Source organism: Dipodomys merriami, unplaced genomic scaffold (assembly GCF_024711535.1).
Source record: "Dipodomys merriami isolate MVZ:Mamm:240054 unplaced genomic scaffold, mDipMer1.0.p SCAF_24, whole genome shotgun sequence".
In the NCBI taxonomy this organism is placed as follows: domain Eukaryota; kingdom Metazoa; phylum Chordata; class Mammalia; order Rodentia; family Heteromyidae; genus Dipodomys; species Dipodomys merriami.
The window spans coordinates 14,303,211-14,323,704 of record NW_027203826.1 but is presented as its reverse complement, the minus strand read 5'-3'; the positions used below and the strand labels follow the sequence as shown (position 1 = coordinate 14,323,704).

Here is a 20,494-nt window from a genome sequence, read left to right as displayed (position 1 = left end):
GCTTATTTAGAACTTCACTGCTTTCAATGTTCATGAAGACAGGATGGAAGCCATGAGGAGGTATATGGTCACTGTACTACATGGAAATCTCACACTGAAGATCCAGGAATATAGAAAAGTAACAGGGTACTTAGAATTGAACTTAGGCTGCACTTCTGCCCATTTCTTTTTATTTCTGTACCTTTCTTTGCTGGAAAGGACTTGGTACTTACAGCTTCATAATCTGCTAGTTCCAATCTTGCCTTGTTTTGCATTGTCCTCTTGCAGAGATAAACAGCTGAAAGAAAAAGAAGTCAATCATTTCTTTTTTGCTTATTAAAACTGAAGCAACACATATACACAGATATACATGTATAATTATGTGTAAATATATACATACACATGCATGTATAATGTACACAACATATGCATATAAGTATATACATATATACACATGTATGCATAGATGCATGTATATGTCTCTGTATATAATATCATAGCACTATATATCAAGCTAATTTGTCACTCTTATCCCAAGCTGCAATTTTAGATTGTCATCTTTTTCTAGATAAAATGTAACCATTACAAAAGTAAAAACATAGTAGCATTTATGATGTGGAAATTAGACATGCACAGAAATTTCTAACCCTAACTTTATTTCTATTAAGTGCCTGCAAAATTTTAGCATCTCCAACAAATAAGGGTGAAAACTGACCTTCCAATGAAGTATATCAAATGAACTTAAAAGTCTAGGAATACAGACAAAATCAATTTGTAAAAGAAAATTATTTGGCCAGATGCCAGTGGCTCACACCTGTAACCCTAGCCACTCAAAAGGCTGAGATCTGAGGATCACAGTTCAAAGCCAGCCCAGTCAGGAAAAGTCTGTGAGACTCTTATCTCCAATAAACCACCAGAAAAGTGGAAGTGCTGCTGTGGCTCAAGTGGTAGAGTACTCGCCTTGAGCTAAAGAGCTGAGGGACAGCACCTGAGCTCAGAGTTCAAGCCCCATGACCAACAAAAAAATAAGAAAGAAAGAAGAAAAGAAAGAAAATTATTTGACAGAGGGTTCATTTTTCATTTTTGGACTTTCAATTTCTTCTAGAATCTACAGTCAATGGTAAGGGCCTATTAAAATAACCCAAGGCATCTGAGTTTCATGTTGGTTCATTTCCAGGGATTTCTTGCCAGTCATTTCCTTTGCCACTAGTAAGAGTTTAGAATCTCTTTCCTGCCTAAAATGGGTTATCTCTCTAAGCCATTTTCCTGGGGAATCCGTTGTCATGTAAAGTCAGTCTTGGCAGTAGGTTTACAGGATGGTGACAGAAGGTGGAGATGGTAGTGATATCAGCATTGTTGTCAAGGAAATTTCCCCCCCATATTTCGGGATATTCTGGTGACTCTAATATAGTGTCAAGATATTCAGGACCTACTTTCTGGAATATTTTTGTCATTTTTTCCCCTACATATGATACTTGAGTTTCACGAATTCAATTATGGATGTTGTATAAAACTTTTGGGTGAGGTCCCTCAAATATTACCTTCTGTAAAAACTGCCTCTGTGGGGATGTGGTACACATTCGACCTTTGCACGAAGCTATATCCACCTTAGTTTTGGGTAAGAAAATCTAAATGCTACACAGAAAATCTCAGACCAGTGCAAACACAGTTGCTATTTACTCAAAAGTCTATCTTGTAAAGTTTTTGGTATGAAGGTCAAAGTTGCCAGCAACCAATGTTAACATTACTAGAAATGCGCAGATCTTGGTATATCGTTTCAGAATACAAACATTCTGTGGCTGACTGTAGTAATTTTATTTTTCTACTAATACTAGGAATTTTCACATTTGAACTGCAAAGCCAATATTGGCATGGTGGGTTACTTTTCTAATTGGTCATGGTTTACTCTTAATCTTAAAGGAAATGTAAGAAACCACTGCAAATTGAATAAAACAACTGAAGTTTTCTCACCAGTAGGCACATTGTAATGTATATACAATAGCCCCAAGGGTGTCTCTTCATAACAGAAAGACTGAGTCTTCTTAAATAATGTCTAATTAAACAATTTCAGCTTCCCTGTGGAGTTGTCTGGAATCGTGTTTCAGGTGTAGCTAAGCCTTTTCATGTACCTGTCACCTTTAAGTCTTGTTCTGCTTTAGTTTAGTTACTTCCTACTTTAGTGATTCTGATCATCCAGCCTTTGCAATAAACCAATTCCCTTTAGGAAACCTATTTGTACCTCCACTAGATAAACTAATTACAGCAGGAAAGGGGTGAGGTTTTATTTTTTTTCCATAAGGATGTTCACAAAGAAGTCTTGCCTTCTTTAATATGAGTGCTATAAAAGAAATTTAAAAATTCTCTAGGGAACAAAGTGATTGAGTGGACAGACAGTGCTAGTATAAAGCAAAGGGACCATGTATACAGTTAATGAAAAAGTGATTCAAACAATTCAATAGGATATTTACAGAAGGGTCTATTCAAACATCAAATCAACTCAAGTGCTATAATCCCCATCTACTAGATTCTTTGGTTTTCTTGTTTTGTTTTGTTTTGTTTTTAAAGGGAACGATAAAAGTCTGAGTTAATAGGCTAGAGAAGAATCTGGAACCTGTTATGGGTAGAATATGATTGTGGGTAGAAATGCCGAAATTTCACAGTTGTAGTATATGGACCAGCACAGCCAAGACTTTTGTTCTTACCAACAGGAGGACCTCCATTGGGCAAGGTGTAAACAAGGCAGGAAGTCTAAGTATATGTAACAGGGTTCCAGTTCCAGGAAATTTACCAACACATCAAAAGACAGAAAAATAAGAGGACTTACACATAGTCAGAAATATATTTCATGCTAATATTTGGGGTGATTCCCTACTTATTTAGGTGATGGAAGAGCTCAGATAGTACTATGCAGGATTGCAGCCTAAATACAAAGCTTCAACCATTTCTTTTTTTTTTCTTTTTTTGGGGGGGTCCGGTCGTGGGGCCTGAACTCTGGGCCTGGGCGCTGTCCCTCAGCTCTTCAGCTCAAGGCTAGCGCTCTACCACTTGAGCCACAGCACCACTTCCAGCTTTTTTCTTTTTGCTTATGTGGTGCTGAGAAATCGAACCCAGGGCCTCGAGCATGCAAGGCAAGCGCTCTACCACTGAGCCACCTTCCCAGCCCTAGCTTCAACCATTTCTAACATAGCTCTTGAATGTTTTCTGTTCTGACAAAATATTGAAATTGTTAATATTAAAGCCCTTTCCAGGGTACTATTTAAAAATGGTTTCAATTATTGAGGACTTCACCTCAATTCCAAGTATAAATATATTTCTCTTCAGTGATTTTCAGGGAGACTATTTGAGATAATTTTGAACACTTAATGGAGTAAAAGAAAAAGTGATTTAACAAGAGGCTCTGCTACTCAATGGGAAAAAAGTTTGAGGAGTGTGAAGAGCTACTCTGCCTAACATAGCTGTGTGTAGCAGCAGAATCTGCAGCTTAGAATTTAGATGTAAAAATCAGTTTAGTTTCTAGATCACATCTCCATTTGTATAGGAACTGAATAGAAAGTTAATGCTGGGATTAGGTTATTTCTTTAGTTCACTGTATGAAGTAACATGGTCTCATGAAAACACTGATGTCCATGATAAAATATCCAGTCATACCACACAGATCAGCAACAAAACCACTCACACTATAACAACTAATTAGGAAAGGGCAAAAATAAGTGCGTGTTGGTGACACACACCTGAAGTACAGCTAACTACTCAGGAGGCTGGGATACGAGGATCAAGGTTTGAAGCCAGCCTGGGCAGGAAAAGTCCATTGAAATCTTATCTCTACTTAACCACCAAAAAGCCAGAATGGAGCTGTAGTTCAAGTGGTAGAGCACTAGCATTGAGTAAAACAGCTGTGACAGTACCCAGACCCGAAATTCAAGCCCTAGAATTGGCACCAAATAAATAAATAAGTAAATAAAAAGGAGAAGAGAATAAAGACAAAAAAAACTGTAACTAATGAAGACTGTACATACAAACACTAAGTGTTTAGAAAATACCCAACTTAAAAACCAGGTAATGCAAATGAAACATACTCTCATGATGGGACTTTTTGTTTTTTACTCCTTTAATGTTTCTCACAATCCTATTTTTCATCCATTAATAGTTCCAGGATACCAAGTTATTTCAATGTCCATCTCAAGTAACCAACTTCAAGCAAATCTCCACATTTTTTCTAAAGTTTAGGTCTTCTACCCTCGCTTGTATATAAGGCTGCTTCTGTCTTCACTGACTCTCTATCCCCTATCAAGAACTGCTAACAGGGCTGCAAAATCGTTTGGAGCTGGAGGAAAGAAGAAATGAGAAAGAAGAGATCTTCATAATATTTGATACACTGAAGAGATCTTCATATTTGATTTTTTATTTTTCTTGTTTTTATTATAATTTTATTGTAAAGATACTGTACAGGGGGGTTACAGTTATATGAGTAAGGTAATGCATACTTTGAGCATTGTTACCCCCTCTTTTGTTTTTCCCCAGCCATCCCTTCCCTTCCCACCTCTCCAACTCCTCCCTTCCTCTCCCCAAGTTGTAAAGATCGTTTTTAACATAGTGTCTTGTACATCTCATTGATAAAATGGATCAACATGCATCCTTGTTTCAGCATTATATTATTTCCTTTCCCCTCCCCAAATTAGAAAAATGTATATACAAGATGCAGGGTACCAGAATCAAATACAGTGAAAACAGGGGTTATACTGTGGGAAGAACATACTAAACAAAAAAATCACATAGTAATTATAAGTGCATTAAAGTGATATAAGTGTCTCTATCATGGGGTTTATTTTACTTACACCATCTTATATGGTCATATGTGCATAGCTTTTGACCTTTTCTACTTGTCTGGTAAGATTATCCTAGACATATACTAGTTATTGCAAATAAGGGAAACCATGGGACCCATGTTTCTTTGGGCCTGGCTTACTTCACTTAGCATAATTTTTTCCAAGTCTTTCCATTTCCTAACAAATGAAGTAGTGTCCTTCTTCTTGATGGAGGCATAGAATTCCAGTGTGTATGTGTGTGTGTGTGTGTGTGTGTGTGTGTGTGTGTGTGTGTGTGTGTGTGTGTGTGTGTATGCCACATTTTCTTGATCCATTCATCTACTGAGGGGCATCTGGGTTGGTTCCATATCTTAGCTATGGAGAAATATGCTGTGATAAACATAGTTGTGCTGGTAGCTTTGGTATGGTCTTGTTTGTGATCATTTGGGTAAATACCCAAAAGTGGGGTTGCTGGGTCATAGGGGAGCTCTATGTGGAGTCTTTTGAGGAACCTCCATACTGCTTTCCAAAGTGGTCGAACAAGTTTAATATTTGATTTTAATTACCAAGATAAAAGTTTATATCTGGTAGGTCACTGAAATAGAAAAGTCATTTCACAGAAACCTTGCTTTTACTTTTATTGTTCATTTATTTTGTTTGCTTTTGAAATTAAAGAAAATGAACACATTTGTGTTTCAGAATGTGATGCTTTGATATATATGTGCAACAGAGGGTGGTTAAATCAAATGAATTACTCTACACATCATCTCAGCATCTTCATCCTTACCAGTGCTTCATGTTTTTATCATTTTCAAAATAATGATAACATTTAAGATATACTGTTAGTGATTCCAAAATATTACTGTCAGCAAGCTGTACAAAAGATCTCTAGAATGTTCGCTTCCTAAATAAACTGTGTAACTCCAACCAGCATTTTCCTACTCCTTCATTTGGCTTAGCAATTTTCGTTCTCATTCTGTTCCTTTGAGATCAACATTTTTAGATTCCCCCATATGTGAGATCATGTGGATGTCTGTCCTTCCATGCCTTACTTATTTCAACTACAATGATATCTTCCAGGCTTGCTTATGTTGTTGAAAATGATAAAAAATGAAAAATTATTTAATAGTACATGGTTCAAATGCGGCACTGGTGAACACTTAAGGTGATGCTGTTGCATAGATCTTATGAATAATGATGGAACGGTGATGGGGGTCAGGATTTCTCTTCAACACAATGGACTTCATTATTTTGGTTATGTGACCAGTGAAGGGATTAACTGTATAGTATGGCTTCTAAGTTCAATTATTTGAGGAATCTCTATACTGTTTCCATAATAGCTCTACCGATGTACCAACAGTGTTCCCTATTCTTCACATCTGTCAACATCTGTCTCTCAAAATTTTCATGAATGACACCCTTACAGGTGTGAGTTGATACCTCATGTGGATATATATATGGCCTTTGTGTGTCTTCTCTTGAAAAATGTCTGTTCAGGACTTTACCTATTATTCACTGGGATATTTAGTTTCTTGTTTGGTCTGTTAGTCATGATACTTGCATAGATTTTATATATTTTTTTTATTGTAAAGACACTATACAGAGGGGGCTGGGCAGGTGGCTCAGTGGTAGAGTGCTTGCCTTGCATACCTGAGGCCCTGGGTTCGATTCCTCAGCACCACATAAGGAAAAAGAAAAAAGCCGGAAGTGGCACTGTGGCTCAAGTGGTAGAGCGCTAGCCTTGAGCTGAAGAGCTGAGGGACAGCGCCTAGGCTCAGAGTTCAGGCCCCACGACCGGACCCCCCTCCCAAAAAAAGATACTGTACAGAGGGCTTACAGTTACATGAGCAAGGTAATGAGCCCATTTCCTGTCTAGCATTGCTACCTCCTCCTTTGTTTTCCCCCGCATAATTTTTTTTTGAAGAATGCCTCCCTCCTTGTAACAGATGACATTTCATTGAAGTATAATTGTGGTGACTGATCAATGCTGTGACCTCTAGACTATGTACATCTAGCCTCATTCTGTGATATTATTTGTCCTGCCAACCTCCCCAATAGGATGGCTTTATCTCTTGTAGAGGGGTTAGAAAATGGTTAAGAGAAACATTCACATGTTCTGTATCTTGAGAAAAAGTTATAGGTCATAGCTTCCTCCTTTTTAACTCTTCCTTCCTCAGTAGACAGTCTGATGCCTTTCAAAATTCTGTTCCCTGAGTGTTCAGTGCCTGTTGTTCTTGTTCTTTTCCCAAAGGTAAGTAGCTTTTGTTAAACATTCTCATTGGGTATAAGGTCGGGACAGGAACCCTTAGCCCCTTCTAGCAAAACTAGTGAAGGGAATCATTTCCACCATCCTCACTACTGCAAATTCTGTAGTCAAACCAATGCCTTGCCCTTACTACCCTCATGCTTTCCTATGTTCAGTGAACAAAGCCCTCCCTTTTTCATCTGTTCTTAGAGATCCATTCACATTTTGGGCAAGTTTCTATGTTAAAATCACATTGCACACAGCAGAAGAGCAAAGATGTTGGAGTGAGAATAAATTGTTTTGGCAAAAAAGAGAGTAAAAAGGCACTGGTGGGAAGATGGAAATGGAAAAGCATAAACAGATAACTATCTTCATTTAAAAAGTAATTCTTCAAATAAAGGTTATTTTGAATGCAAAATGTTGATAGAATTCACTTAAAGATTTAAGCAGTAGTGCAATTACAGGAATGAAAATTAACTCAGAGAACTTCAGTTTTAAAAAAATTATGATTCAGCAGCAGTTCAACCTTAAGAAAATTAAATTTTGAGGAAAACTATAGTAATGTTATCAATTTTGTAATTATGTTTTGATGTATATTAATAGTGAAGGCTGTGATATTCTTGAGTAGGAATAAGAATTAATTGTTATATGAGTTTGATAATACTTATGAAGGCAAGAAAGCTCTACTATGGAAGTTGAACACATGAATCGTGAAAAATCTTTAAACGTTCTCTTGGTAGGCCTAGGCCTTCAAGAGAAGGAATTCATTGGGAATATGTTGGAAACAATAGCTGGAACTGTAAGTAGAAAAGAATGAGTTTCTCTCTAGGGAAAGGGAAATGAATGCCACTTCAGAATAATCCTAGCTTGAGGCTGTCTTGATACCTCTATTAGAAGGTGTTTACATAATGAGTCTATTTCTTTGCTAGAGCCAAGAGATATTAAATAAGAGATAGGGGAAGTTGAGGCAGAGTCATGGTGAGTTTGAGACCAGCCTGGGCAACATACAGTGATCTTGTCATGAAACAAGAAAAAATAGGAGACTTTTTTTCAAATCTAGGATATAATTTATATTAACAAATTAATCATTCACCTAATGTGCCATATAAAGTTCTAGACATTAATATACAGATTTTAAAAAATTCAAGTCAATGATGTTAGTCTCTTAGTTCCTTGGGTCAAATGGGGAATAGACAAATAAGCAGACTGACAATGATGACTTTTAATTCTTTGGTATACATTCTATAGAAAAGTGGATAACCACCATAGGTTTACATGCAAATTTTGTGTGCAGATCGCTTCCATTATATATTATCTCCTTCAATACAAACAGAAAGAAAGAAAACACTGATTTTATTATCTTACTAGATGTGAAAAAGACAGTTCAGAGAAGTAAGCTAGGCATGAGGGTACATGCCTGCTTCCCAGGCCAACCTGAGCTATATAGTAAAAACTTGTCTGAAAATAAAACAAAATGAACCTCACAACTTGGGGGCAGGGGAGGGAAGTAGTTGGGGGGAGGGGAGCAGGAGAAAATGAGGGAGGGGTAACACAGTTCAAAACAAGATGTATTCATTACCTTACTTATATAACGGTAACCTCTCTGTATATCACCTTTACAATTAAAAAATAACCAAAAAAAATAGCTCAGAAGGGGCAAGGCAGTCCCTGATCAAATAGTGTGAGAAGTTGCTAAAACCTCTAAAGAATCTGAGAAGGTCTTATCTTTTTTTACTTTTGCTTGCTTCTTGCTTGCTTTCTGGGGTAGAAGTACCAGTTCTAGAGCTTGATCTCAGGGTCTGGGTACTATCTTTGAGCTCACTTGCTCAGAGCTAGCATTCTAACTCTTGAGCCACAGATCCACTCTCAGGATTTTTGGTGAATAATTGGAGATAAGGATCTCATGGAGTTTCCTATACAGGCTGGTTTTGAACTAAAATCATCTCAGCCTCCTGAGTAGGTAGGATTACAGACATGAGCCACCAGCTCCCAGCAATCATAATTTTGAGCTAGGTATTACCCTTGGAAGTTGTAGTTTACAGTTCTTATTCCCCATGTTGCTTCTTTATTTAATGATCACATTAGTTAATTAAATCAAAGGATGCATAATGCACCTCATAATTACATGCTAATGGGTCTCTTAGCATATATTTTCTTCCTTACACATACTTTGCTTCTATTCTTTATTGATGTTCATAACAATTTTATGTCCATGTAGAATATAAAATGAAATCTAAATATTCTAAATAACCTACACCATTGGATAATTTTGACAGATTTTTGACATCATACAATTAAACCAGTAAAATCTCTCCAAAGATGCTAGGTCAAGGCTTATTTTTGAATGTTCACTTGATTATAATTTCAGACTGTAGAAGTAAATGATTAATATTATAATTCCAAATCTACAACCCCATAGGACAAGAATACTCCTCACCAATGGAATTTAGAAACAGCCATCTCTGAATATAGGGTATGGCTGCTCATACCCTATATTGTTTTATTATAACTAATTTGACTATGGATAATTTGTATATTTAAAGCCAAATATTATGCCATTTGTGCTAACAAATGTAATAAATTGTAATAATTGAGACTATTCAGCTAATATATCTTCAATGGGGACATATTTAAAGTGCAAGACCTTGTCCTAAGCACAGTGAATATGAAGGTAACAAAGACCTACTCTCTCATTGATGTTTATGCTCCATTCTTATATTGTTATTGTTATTCAAGATATAAAGTCTATGAGCAAAAGCATACCATGTTTTAATTTTTGAGCTTGGCTTATCTTTTTCAGTATAATGGTCTACAGTTCTACATAGTCTCCTATAAATGGCACAATTTCATGTGATATATGGCTGAATAATACTCCTGTGTATGTGTGAATGTGTGTGTGTGTGTGTGTGTGTGTGAGAGAGAGAGAGAGAGAGAGAGAGAGAGAGAGAGAGAGAGAGAGAGAGAGAGAGAGAGAGAGAAAGAGAGAGAGAGATCTTTTTATCCATTTTCTGTTCATTGGGCACCTAAGCTGAGTCCATAGCTTGGTTATTACTATTTTGAGCACAAATATTTTATTGTATGTAGACTTACACTCCTCAGATACATGCCTCGTATTGATTTGGGAATGTCATGTGATAGTTCTATTTTTAATTTTAAGGAACCTTTTGCTTACATCATCCACTGTTTCTCCTATATTTTCTGCTGCAATTTCAAAGTTTTCATTCTTATATTAATATTTTTGATACACTACGAATTGATTTTTATACACAGAATGAAATAGGGGTCTAGTTTCAGTCTCAGTGGATTTTTGCCTGGGCTGGCTTTATGCTGTGATTGTCCTGAACTCTAACTCCTAAGTAGTCAAGATTACTGGTGTAAGCCACCAGACCTAGACAAAAAAATCTTAAAAAGAAAATCAGACAAATAAAAATATTTGGCTCTGAGATTATCCATTATGGGCTTATAATAAGGTGAAGTCATAAAACAGAATGAAATATCTGAACAACTATTAAGATATTTATATTTATATAAATAAATATTATATATAATATGTAATTATACAAACTATTAAGCAAATATCTTTGAGGAGAATTAAGTGATCTTAGTAAAGAATAAAACATCAATGTACAAGACGGAACATGAATTACACTTTGAAAATTTTCTCCCAGGCCTGGGAGAGCTACAAGGTTTTGATCATGCATTTTTGTATGTGTGTTTGCATATTTTTAAGTATGCTTTGCTAAATTTTTAAAAAATTTTTATTATGAAAATACCATACAGAGGAGTTACAATTACATGGACAAGATAATGAGTACATTTCTTATCAAGCATTATTGCTTCCTCCTTTGTTCCCCCATCCTATACCTTCCCATATCCCCCCCTACATCCTCCCCTTCCCTCCCCCCAACCCTAGCCAAAGTTGTAAAGTTCAGTTTTCGACATAACTTGTACATCTCATTGTTGCAATGGGTCCACCTGTATCCCTATTTAAACGATTTGTTTTTTCCCTTTCCCTCTACAAATTATATCAACATCAAATACAGTGAAAGCAAGGGTTATACCATGGGGAGGGACATACAAAGCAACAAAGAAATCATCTTATAAATATGTTAGAAACAATCGCAAGAAAGAAAAAAACATTTGAATAATTATCTTGCGTTCATTTCACCTAACATCAACTTATCTGACCTTTTCTGCTTGTCTCAGACATATACTAGTTATTGCAAATAAGGGAAACCATGGGACCTATGTTTCTTTGGGCCTGGCTTACTTCACATAATATAATTTTTTTCAAGTCTTTCCACTAGCCATACAACGGACAAGAGTCTCATATCAAAAATATACCTGGAACTCAAAAAATTAAATCCCCCAACAACAAATGCTCAAAAAAACAACTGCCCAATAAATAAGTGGGCTAAAGACTTAAAGAGAAACTTCTCTGAAGAGGAAAGAAGGATGGCCAATAGACACATGAAGAAATGCTCAACCTCTCTAGCCATAAAAGAAATGCAAATCAAAACAACATTGAGATTCCACCTCACCCCAGTTACAATGGCTATAATAAAGAACTCTAATAACAACAGATGCTGGAGGGGATGTGGACAGAAGGGAACCTTACTGCATTGTTGGAGGGAGTGTAAACTTGTTCAACCACTTTGGAAAGCAGTATGGAGATTCCTCAAAAGACTTCACATAGAGCTCCCCTATGACCCAGCAATCCCACTTTTGGGCATTTACCCCAATGTTCACAAAAAAAGACCACACTAAAGCTACCAGCACAACTATATTTATTTATTTACCATAGCATTATTTACCATAGCTAAGATATGGAACCAACCCAGATACCCCTCAGTAGATGAATGGATCAAGAAAATGTGGTATATATACACAATGGAATTCTATGTGTCCATCAGAAAGAATGACATTGCCCCATTTGTTAGGAAATGGAAAGACTTGGAAAAAATTATATTAAGTGAAGCAAGCCAGGCCCAAAGAAACATAGGTCCCATGGTTTCCCTTATTTGCAATAACTAGCTATATGTCTGAGTCAAGCAGAAAAGGTCAGATAAGTTGATGTTAGGGAAATCAACCCTAAGATATGTTTTCAAATGTTTTTTTTTTTCTTTCATGCGATTGTTTCTAACACATTTATAAGATTATTTCTTTGTTTCTTTGTATGTCCCTCCCCCATAGTATAACCCCTGCTTTCACTGTATTTGATGTTGTTATAATTTGTGGAGGGGAAGGGAAAAAACAAATCGTTTAAATAGGGATACAGGTGGACTCATTGCAACAATGAGATATACAAGTCGTTATGTCGAAAAACGAACTTTACAACTTTGGTGGGGGGGAGGGTTTGGAGGGGGCGGGGGGGAGGGGAATGGGAAGGGATGGGAAGGGGAAACAAAGGAGGAGGCTACAATGCTTGATAAGAAATGTACTCATTATCTTGCCCATGTAATTGTAACCCCTCTGTACAGTATTTTCACAATAAAAAAGAAATTAAGAAAATTAAAGAAATGAATTAGATTGAGAGACATAGATGATGATATCATTCAAGATACAGTAAACTCATAAACTGATTTATTGAATGGTAACTCCTTAGTATAACTGTTTAAAGATAATAAAAATATCCTGGCACCTCTGTAATACTAGCTACTCAGGAGACTGAGATCTGAGGATCTGGATTTGAAGGCAATGGGGCAGGAAAGTCCGTGAGACCCTTATCTCCAACTAACTACCAAAAAGGCTTGAAGTAGAGCTATGGCTCAAGTGGTAGAGCATTAGCCTTGAGCACAAAATCTCAGGTCACCACCCATGCCCTGAGTTCAAGAAGCAAGAGCAGTACACACACACAAATAGATACTAGAAATATAATGTAAAAGATAAGAATTCTCTCTGTTGTAGGCTAGATGGATAAATGTTTCTATCTCTGCAGGCTTCTCACAGATGTCTGCAAAAGATTTCACCTATTGCCTAACACAGACAATGTCCATAAATTAGCTAAGCTACATACCACATAATATAGAACTGAAGGCAAATGGATAATAGGACCATGAAACATGTCAGGCCCACATGTGGTATTAGATGGAGCCTGGGAAATCAGTTGTTGTAGACTCAAAGCCCCAGCTGGCATGTTAGTTGATTGATTTTTTTATCATTCCTGACATAATCACTCTGTCAGAGTACATCCGCAAATATATCTTGTTCCTCTTATGCTGTGCTCATGCAATGGTTTGAACAAAAGTATGAGAGTTAGGGTCCTATGCCCTATCACCTGCTCCGTGTCGCAGGTGTCATAAAGGAAATTATTCTCCATGTGCATGTTCACCACAGGGGCCTGAGAAACAGATACACCAGTTGGAGCCTAGGGTCTCTAGCTAGTGTCTGGTAATGTCATGCAAGACTGTGCTAGCCACTTTGGAAACAGCCTGTGGGTTACATCTGGCTTTAACACTACCCCTCTGTCTCTGCAGAGACAGTCTGCATATAACCTAAGCTAAACATTGTTCTCTCCTAGCTCACAAAATCAAAGATCTGAGAAGACCTTGCTAGCCTTGCCCTTGGCTTCACCCTGTGAAGAACCCAGACTGAGATAAAGCACCAGAACTCAAAGAATTGCAGTGATCTGGGAGTACAGTATGCTATCACTGTTGCTTTTATCATAATAGTGAGGATCCAGCCAGTGTTTCACAAAGAAAGCAAAAAACAACAGCAGGACATTGGGATGCCTTACAGAAACATTTTTGGCTGAATGAGAAAGTTCTTTTACAAGAATCTAATAGCTCAAACTCAGGGGGGGAAAAACACAGCTTAAGTAAGTCCTATCAAACACACCTTGGTAGAACTTTGACCTAACAAAGCTAGAAATACTTTTAGTATACTTAACCTGAGAAAAGTTGTTGTCATTAAAGAATAAGATACAGACATTATTCCTGAAGTACAAATTCAAGTATCTTTTTTTATAATTTAACTTCTCAGTGTCTTCTATAGAAGACACTGGCTGGTAATGGAAGCTATGGTGTTGGCTTAGCAAGCTCGTAGAACTCAGCCAAATCATTGAGATGACAAGATTGGATGATGTTTCAGGTTTTCTCTAGCTCTGCTTTCCTTGGTTGCAGGAAGTCAGAGTTTAACACTGACATTAACAATCTAACTAGCTACATTCATAAAAGTTTTAAACCTGGCTGGTGTCCTCAGGTTGGTAGTTTTGAAATAAAAATAGTACCAATTTCCTTGTTTATTTCAAAAGTAGTTTTCATTTATATGTAAATATTTTCTACCTTCTGTACAGTTCTTTCAGTTTTGAACTTTTGCAAACTATTTTCATTAATCGTTTTTTTTTTTTCTGTTAGGTTTTTATTGTTGTCTTTTCATTGCTACCATTTAATTGATTATTTTTACATAAAAGTAAATATATGCTACAAAATAAAAAAAATTTCCTTTCTGTCAAGACAATGAAGAAACAAAATAGTCAAATTTCTTCACTATGTTGAATCCACTATGTGAGTAACCCCATAATAAGATTTTAATTGAAGAAAATATTTTAGCCAAATCGCTTGACCTTAAACAAAGTGTTCAAAAAGCCTCCATGATAAGGTTGCTCACATCCTAGCTACTCAGGAGGCTGAGATCTGAGGATCACAGTTCAAAGCCAGCCTGGATTGTAAAGTCCAATAGATTCCTATCTCCAATTAACCACTAAAAAGGCTAGACAAGGAGCTGTGGCTCAAGAAGTAGAGTGCTAGGCTTGAGTCCAAATGCTTAGGGACAATGCCCAGGCCCTGAATTCAAGTCTCAGAACTTACTCGCACACACACACACACACACACACACACACACACACACACACACACACACACACACATATATGCACACACACAATAGCTCTAATAAGCAACAATATTTTATATTTTTATCTAGGGCACAATAATTAGGAATTTAGAGAAACACTAAATGAAATAAACATGCTTCTTTTAGTTAATATACTACTGAAATAAATGTGTAGATCTTAAGACTTCATGAACATGAGGAGTTTTGCTTGGACATGGATATATTTAAGTCTTCTGTGCCCTCATCAACTCTTCCACTACCAGGAATAAGGTCCACCTAAATCAAGACATTTCCAGCACCTTGGATCCAAAATAGCACCCCCTTCCTCTCTCGAGTTGCATTAACCAGATTACCTCTGTGCTGTCATTTGGAAAGGACTCAGTAGATCTGGGTTAACAATTCAGAAGAAAAGGAAGAACACTTGGCTTACCCAAGGAATTAGGCCTGGCAAATTTGTTAATCTAAACAGAAAAAAAAATCTGTGAATCTCAAAGCTTAGCCAGCATAGTAGGCCCCTGTTCTAGATAGTAAAGTGACCCACAACTACAATTACATCCTTCAAGTTTGATGTGGAGAATTGCAAACCTGAAGGTTACAATTATGACTTAGAGTATAGGAACTGAAATTATGTTATTATTTTTTATTGTGATTATAAAGGCCATATACAGAGGGGTTACATAAGTTACATAAGTTACATAAGTCAGGTAATGAGTACCTATCTTTTTGGACAATATTACCTGTTCCCTCGCTCTCTCTCCCAGTTTTTTTCCTAAAGTTTTTAAATTAGTTGGATTTAAACTCAGGGCTTCAGGAATATTAGCAGTGTAGTCTTATATGTGGCCCTCACATTCACCCTTTTTCATTTTAGTCATTTTTCAATTAGTGTTTAGCTTTTGTGCCCATAGACAGTCTGGATCACACCTCACTTTCCTCTTATTTATACTTCCCAGTTTCCATATCCCTCCATGACAGGTGCCTGCCACCATGCCCAGCTTTTATTGGTTGAGATGATGTTTTGGGGACTTTCTTCCACCACACTCAGCTTGAAATAGTTACATAATAGGATGTACAGAGGTCTCTAATTCAGACTTTATTAAGAACTTTGTCATGAAGGTCAACAAGTTGCCAATTCTCTCTGCAATAGAAAATTGCAGAGAATTTCCAGGGGGTTATCTTTATTACTGTTCTTTAGTGTTCTAATTTAACCAACATTTTAGAAGACTGATGTTCATGACTTAAAATCGATCACTAATATTTATAATTGTGTCATCATTATTGATTTCATTGGATAAAACTTGTTTGGTGAATCTCATAAGCAACAGTCTAACAATTTTATAAATGAGCAGTCACACATCACAGTTTACCTACTTCCAATGAATAGAATTTATTGAGATTTTAGGCCCTTTTTTGCTTATTGGTTCATTTTAGTCATTGAGGATAACCCATGCAACACCTTTTTTACAATAATCATAAAATAGTGTTTTTTCTCATATATACTAATTAATAGAGGTTTATGTTCTGCAGATCCTATCTAGCAAGTTCAAGTTAAGAATCATATGATGCCTCATATAACAGTGAGAAAAATGAAATTTTGGGAAGTCAAGGGAATTTAAAATCATACAGCTAAGTGAGCAGGTCAAACTAAAGCACTTGCTCTTACGGACCTTTTGTTATTCTATCCAGTAGACCATGATGCTATAAAAAAGCAATAATAATCTTTTAGGCTTGTTATAGCTATTCAATCCATTTTAAAGCTGTTCTTTAATTGTAGAGACCATTATGCTATAGAAAAGTTTCCACAAGTTGGAGACTTTCCAAACAAGGTAATTCATCTATCCTGTGTTATAAATATCTGCCCAAACTGAGCCTTGGAGTTCCACCTCTTAGGGACAAAAGTAAGAAACACAAGTACACAAACATGCAGACACACTAGTATTATAAACAAAATTATGAGATTATTGAACTAACCATAGTCTGTGTTTTCTGGCTCCCAACAATTTGATGGCCAAAAGTAGGGTGTCTGTGGAACAAAAAGAAGTGGAACTTAGGTTAGACACATAAAAATTTGGGGAGAGTTTCTGGTCTATGAACTGAATCCATCTTTAATAATTATTAAAAGTTTCCTTGTAAATATAACTATATAACTATACAACTATATATATATATATGTGTGTGTGTGTGTATGTAGTAATCTAGAGACACTGTGAGGTTTTCATCTACATCTTCTTTGTCAACCAATTGCAAACATGCACAGAAACAACTTGTATTAGCTACAGTTTTACATCAATGGGCTTGAAGTTATTCAGTTTGTATCCACAGGGAAGGCTGAAAGCAGAGTATGATTTCCAGCAGGATTCTGCATGCAATACGCTTACATTCAACAAATTGTTCTCTCTACATTATGTAGCACAGACTTGCCTTTGATAGACCAAAATCTCAATGTACCAAATCTTTGTCTGAGATATGATGAATTTATTTGCTTGTCTCCCTTACCTTTGTAATACAACTTCAAGATTAAAACACATCCAGATTAAAACAAGCTCCTACCTTCATAAAGACATTTATTGCTCTACATTTTTTAACTATGCAAGCCAGAAATAATGTCTTAGTTGATGTAATCACAAACAGTAGAGTTCTGTAGTATTCTGATTCTGATTCTGTAAAATTCTCTAAACCCATTGATGTAAGTACAAACAAATACTTAATCAGGTAAGCCCTTGTTAAGAGCATCAACATTTGTTGTTTTTTTTTTTTTTTTGCTTTTTTTTTGGGGTGGGGGGTCTGGTCGTGGGGCCTGAACTCTGGGCCTGGGCACTATCCCTCAGCTCTTCAGCTCAAGGCTAGCACACTACCACTTGAGCCACAGCGCCACTTCCGGTTTTTTTCTTTTTCCTTACGTGGTGCTGAGGAATAGAACCCAGGGCCTCAGGCATGCAAGGCAAGTGCTCTACCACTGAGCCACCTTCCCAGTGAGCATCAACATTTTATATTTTCTAAAAGGACATTTCTAGCCCCACTAGCTAGATCTAGCCTGAGGAGTCATGAGGACACCTGCCTGCTTTTTTTCTATTCATGCCAAGAAAGAGGTCTATTGCTGAGCCATGCTCCCAGCCAACTCTGTTTTTCTGACCCTTTTCCCTGGAATGGCAACTATGGAAGCACCTAGTGGAACACTGGCTGCATACTACAAGAGGGATTAATTGCCTTTGTTAACAGGTCATACAAAATATTTATGTGCAATGTGCTAGGTTAGGGTAATTTCTGATTATTATGATGATGCTACTCTACAAAAGAATGACTCTTAATGAGTAGAGAATGGTAGCTGGGGAGACCTATTTGCAATTCTGGGAGGGGAAGCTATCCTAATTGTCAGAGATCCACCCAGAGAATCTGACTTACCTTCATTTCTTGGGAATTTTGACAATGTACTAAGAAGAGTGATTTTTTTTTTTGCAAATTAAGAATCAAATCATAGTGGAATTTAGAAGGAAGAAGGATTGAACTACTAGACAAAGAAAGTATCTAGACTTACATGAGTATCAAGACTCTTGTCACCCAAAACCCATATGTCTCTCCTGAATTTGGCGTTTGATTAATGTGATTTCTTTGAGATAAAATTGGAGCAAGATTCTAGGAGAGACATGATATCCTTCACTAATATGGGAAGACCTTACCTAGGAAACAATATTTTGTTTAGTTTTGTTTTTGTGCTTCTACCAGGACTCATCACTCTCACTTGGCTGGTTTTTTTTATTTCTTTTCTTAATAATACTGTACAGACGGGTTACAGTTACATGACCAAGGTAATGAGTACATTTCTTATCAAGCATTGTTGCCTCCTCCTTTGCTCACAACTAGTGCTCTCCACTTGAGCCACACCTCCATTATGGAAACAAAATGTTTTGATTTATGAGAATAGATAATAAAGTAACAAACCTTATAGTTTGTTGACATTTAAAACCTGTCTTTATAGTCCTACTAATCTTTAGGACATTTTAATGCATGAGTGTCTGTGTTTTTCAGTGTTCACTTCCTTAGCTACTATGAAACTCATCCAAAATAGCTCAGTGTTGTTCTGTAACCTCTGGCATGTGAATTGATATGAAGGGAGACATGAAAAACTACTAACTAGAGAATCATGTCAGATCTCAATTCCAACTAGCAAAGAGAAATTAATTAGATAACTGAAAGGTCACAATAAATGAGAGAATCATGCCGTTACATGTACTAAAAATTAAAGACAAATTCACTATGGCTGCCAGCAAAAGTTAGTTATAGTTCTGTTTGTCTCAGACTTACACTGTAAAGATTCCATGAATGCTAAATGATGGCCAAAACAGCCATGATTCACTGCAAACATCATAAACAGAGCATCACGAATTTCCTGTTTTTAACTCATGATATTTGAAAGCCTTACAAGGAGTTGAATTTCAGCTGAGTGTAATGAGGACCTTTTAGCTGCCTGGAACCAACATAAAAGTGGAAAGTGAATACAGGGGATGGCAATATGTTTTCTCTTAGTAATGCCATTTGAGCACAGACTAATTAATGCCCTGGTAGACATTACAGTATAAATTCAATTAATCTTGACTTTTCATTTTTATTCTTTTTTTTGTTTTAGGATTATATGATTAGTAGATTTACTAACATATCATATCTAGGTCTAGTTACAGAAGTGGATAGGGACGAATTATTTTGAAAATGCAACAGTGAAGAGACTCCTTTAAAAATTGAGAACTATTAATCATATATAAATAGCTTATTTGCTAATCACCACTATCTCTTACATATTATAGTGCTAACCTTTTGGACTACATACTGCTCTCACTTAATAGGAGGTTAGCTAGTTTCAACTATATTGGACAACTCTAACACATTTGACATGGTTTACTGTAACCACCAGACCATTCCGTCTGTGGCTCAGGAGAACACCTTTCTACCCCATCTGCTTGCAATATCCTGTCATCTTTGTGCTCTTACTTCAGTTCTTTGGGTTCCATGTTTTCCTTACTCCTCTCCAAGACTATCTAAGTGGATTGCAGAGTTAAGTTTATGATTATGACTAAAAACTAAACAACAAAACTTATAGTATTTTCAAAACAATATTTGAGCTACTTCTCACTAACATTGCTTGGACCATCCTCAAACTTGTGATCTTTTTGTTCCTACTTCCCAAATAGCTAGAATTATAGATGCGTTCAATTAGCTAGAATTATAGACATCAGGTTCAAAATGTTTTTAAATTTAACAAGTTAAGTAATTGCAAGTGCTTGAATATTAAGGTCAACATTATCCTTTCAAGGGATTGTTGTGTTTTCCATCATTCACTAAAAAAAAAAAAAAAAAAAAAAAAACAACTCTGATCCCAGAAATAAAATTGTCCTAAAGAACTGGGACTGAGACTGGGTAAGGAAGTCAATGATCTCTGAGAGGAATTTTTTTAAAGTATGTAATCTATTTTTATCTTCCTGCAAGGTTTATTAAATCAAACTGCTATTCAGTCACTTATTTATAGAATGGTTAATAATACTCAGAACAAATGAGAAAAATCCTCCAACTTCTGAAAGTTGGACAATGGAAAGAACTCTCCAGAAAAACAAAGTATCATTAATAAGTTACAGTTTAAAAATCA

General features: G+C 36.4%; 1 protein-coding gene across 4 annotated transcripts in view; it reads right to left on the bottom strand.

The window, feature by feature from the left end:
• Window positions 1–20,494, bottom strand: part of Rgs7 (regulator of G protein signaling 7) — a 439,988-nt gene that overhangs the window by 74,650 nt on the left and 344,844 nt on the right. For all 4 annotated transcript variants that reach the window (XM_070034266.1, XM_070034268.1, XM_070034269.1 and 1 more), the window contains exons 6-7: window positions 16,831–16,882; window positions 213–277 (exon numbers count right to left, since the gene is read on the bottom strand). In XM_070034266.1, the coding sequence (XP_069890367.1) occupies window positions 213–277; window positions 16,831–16,882 (117 nt within the window). The remainder of the gene's footprint in view (window positions 1–212; window positions 278–16,830; window positions 16,883–20,494) is intronic.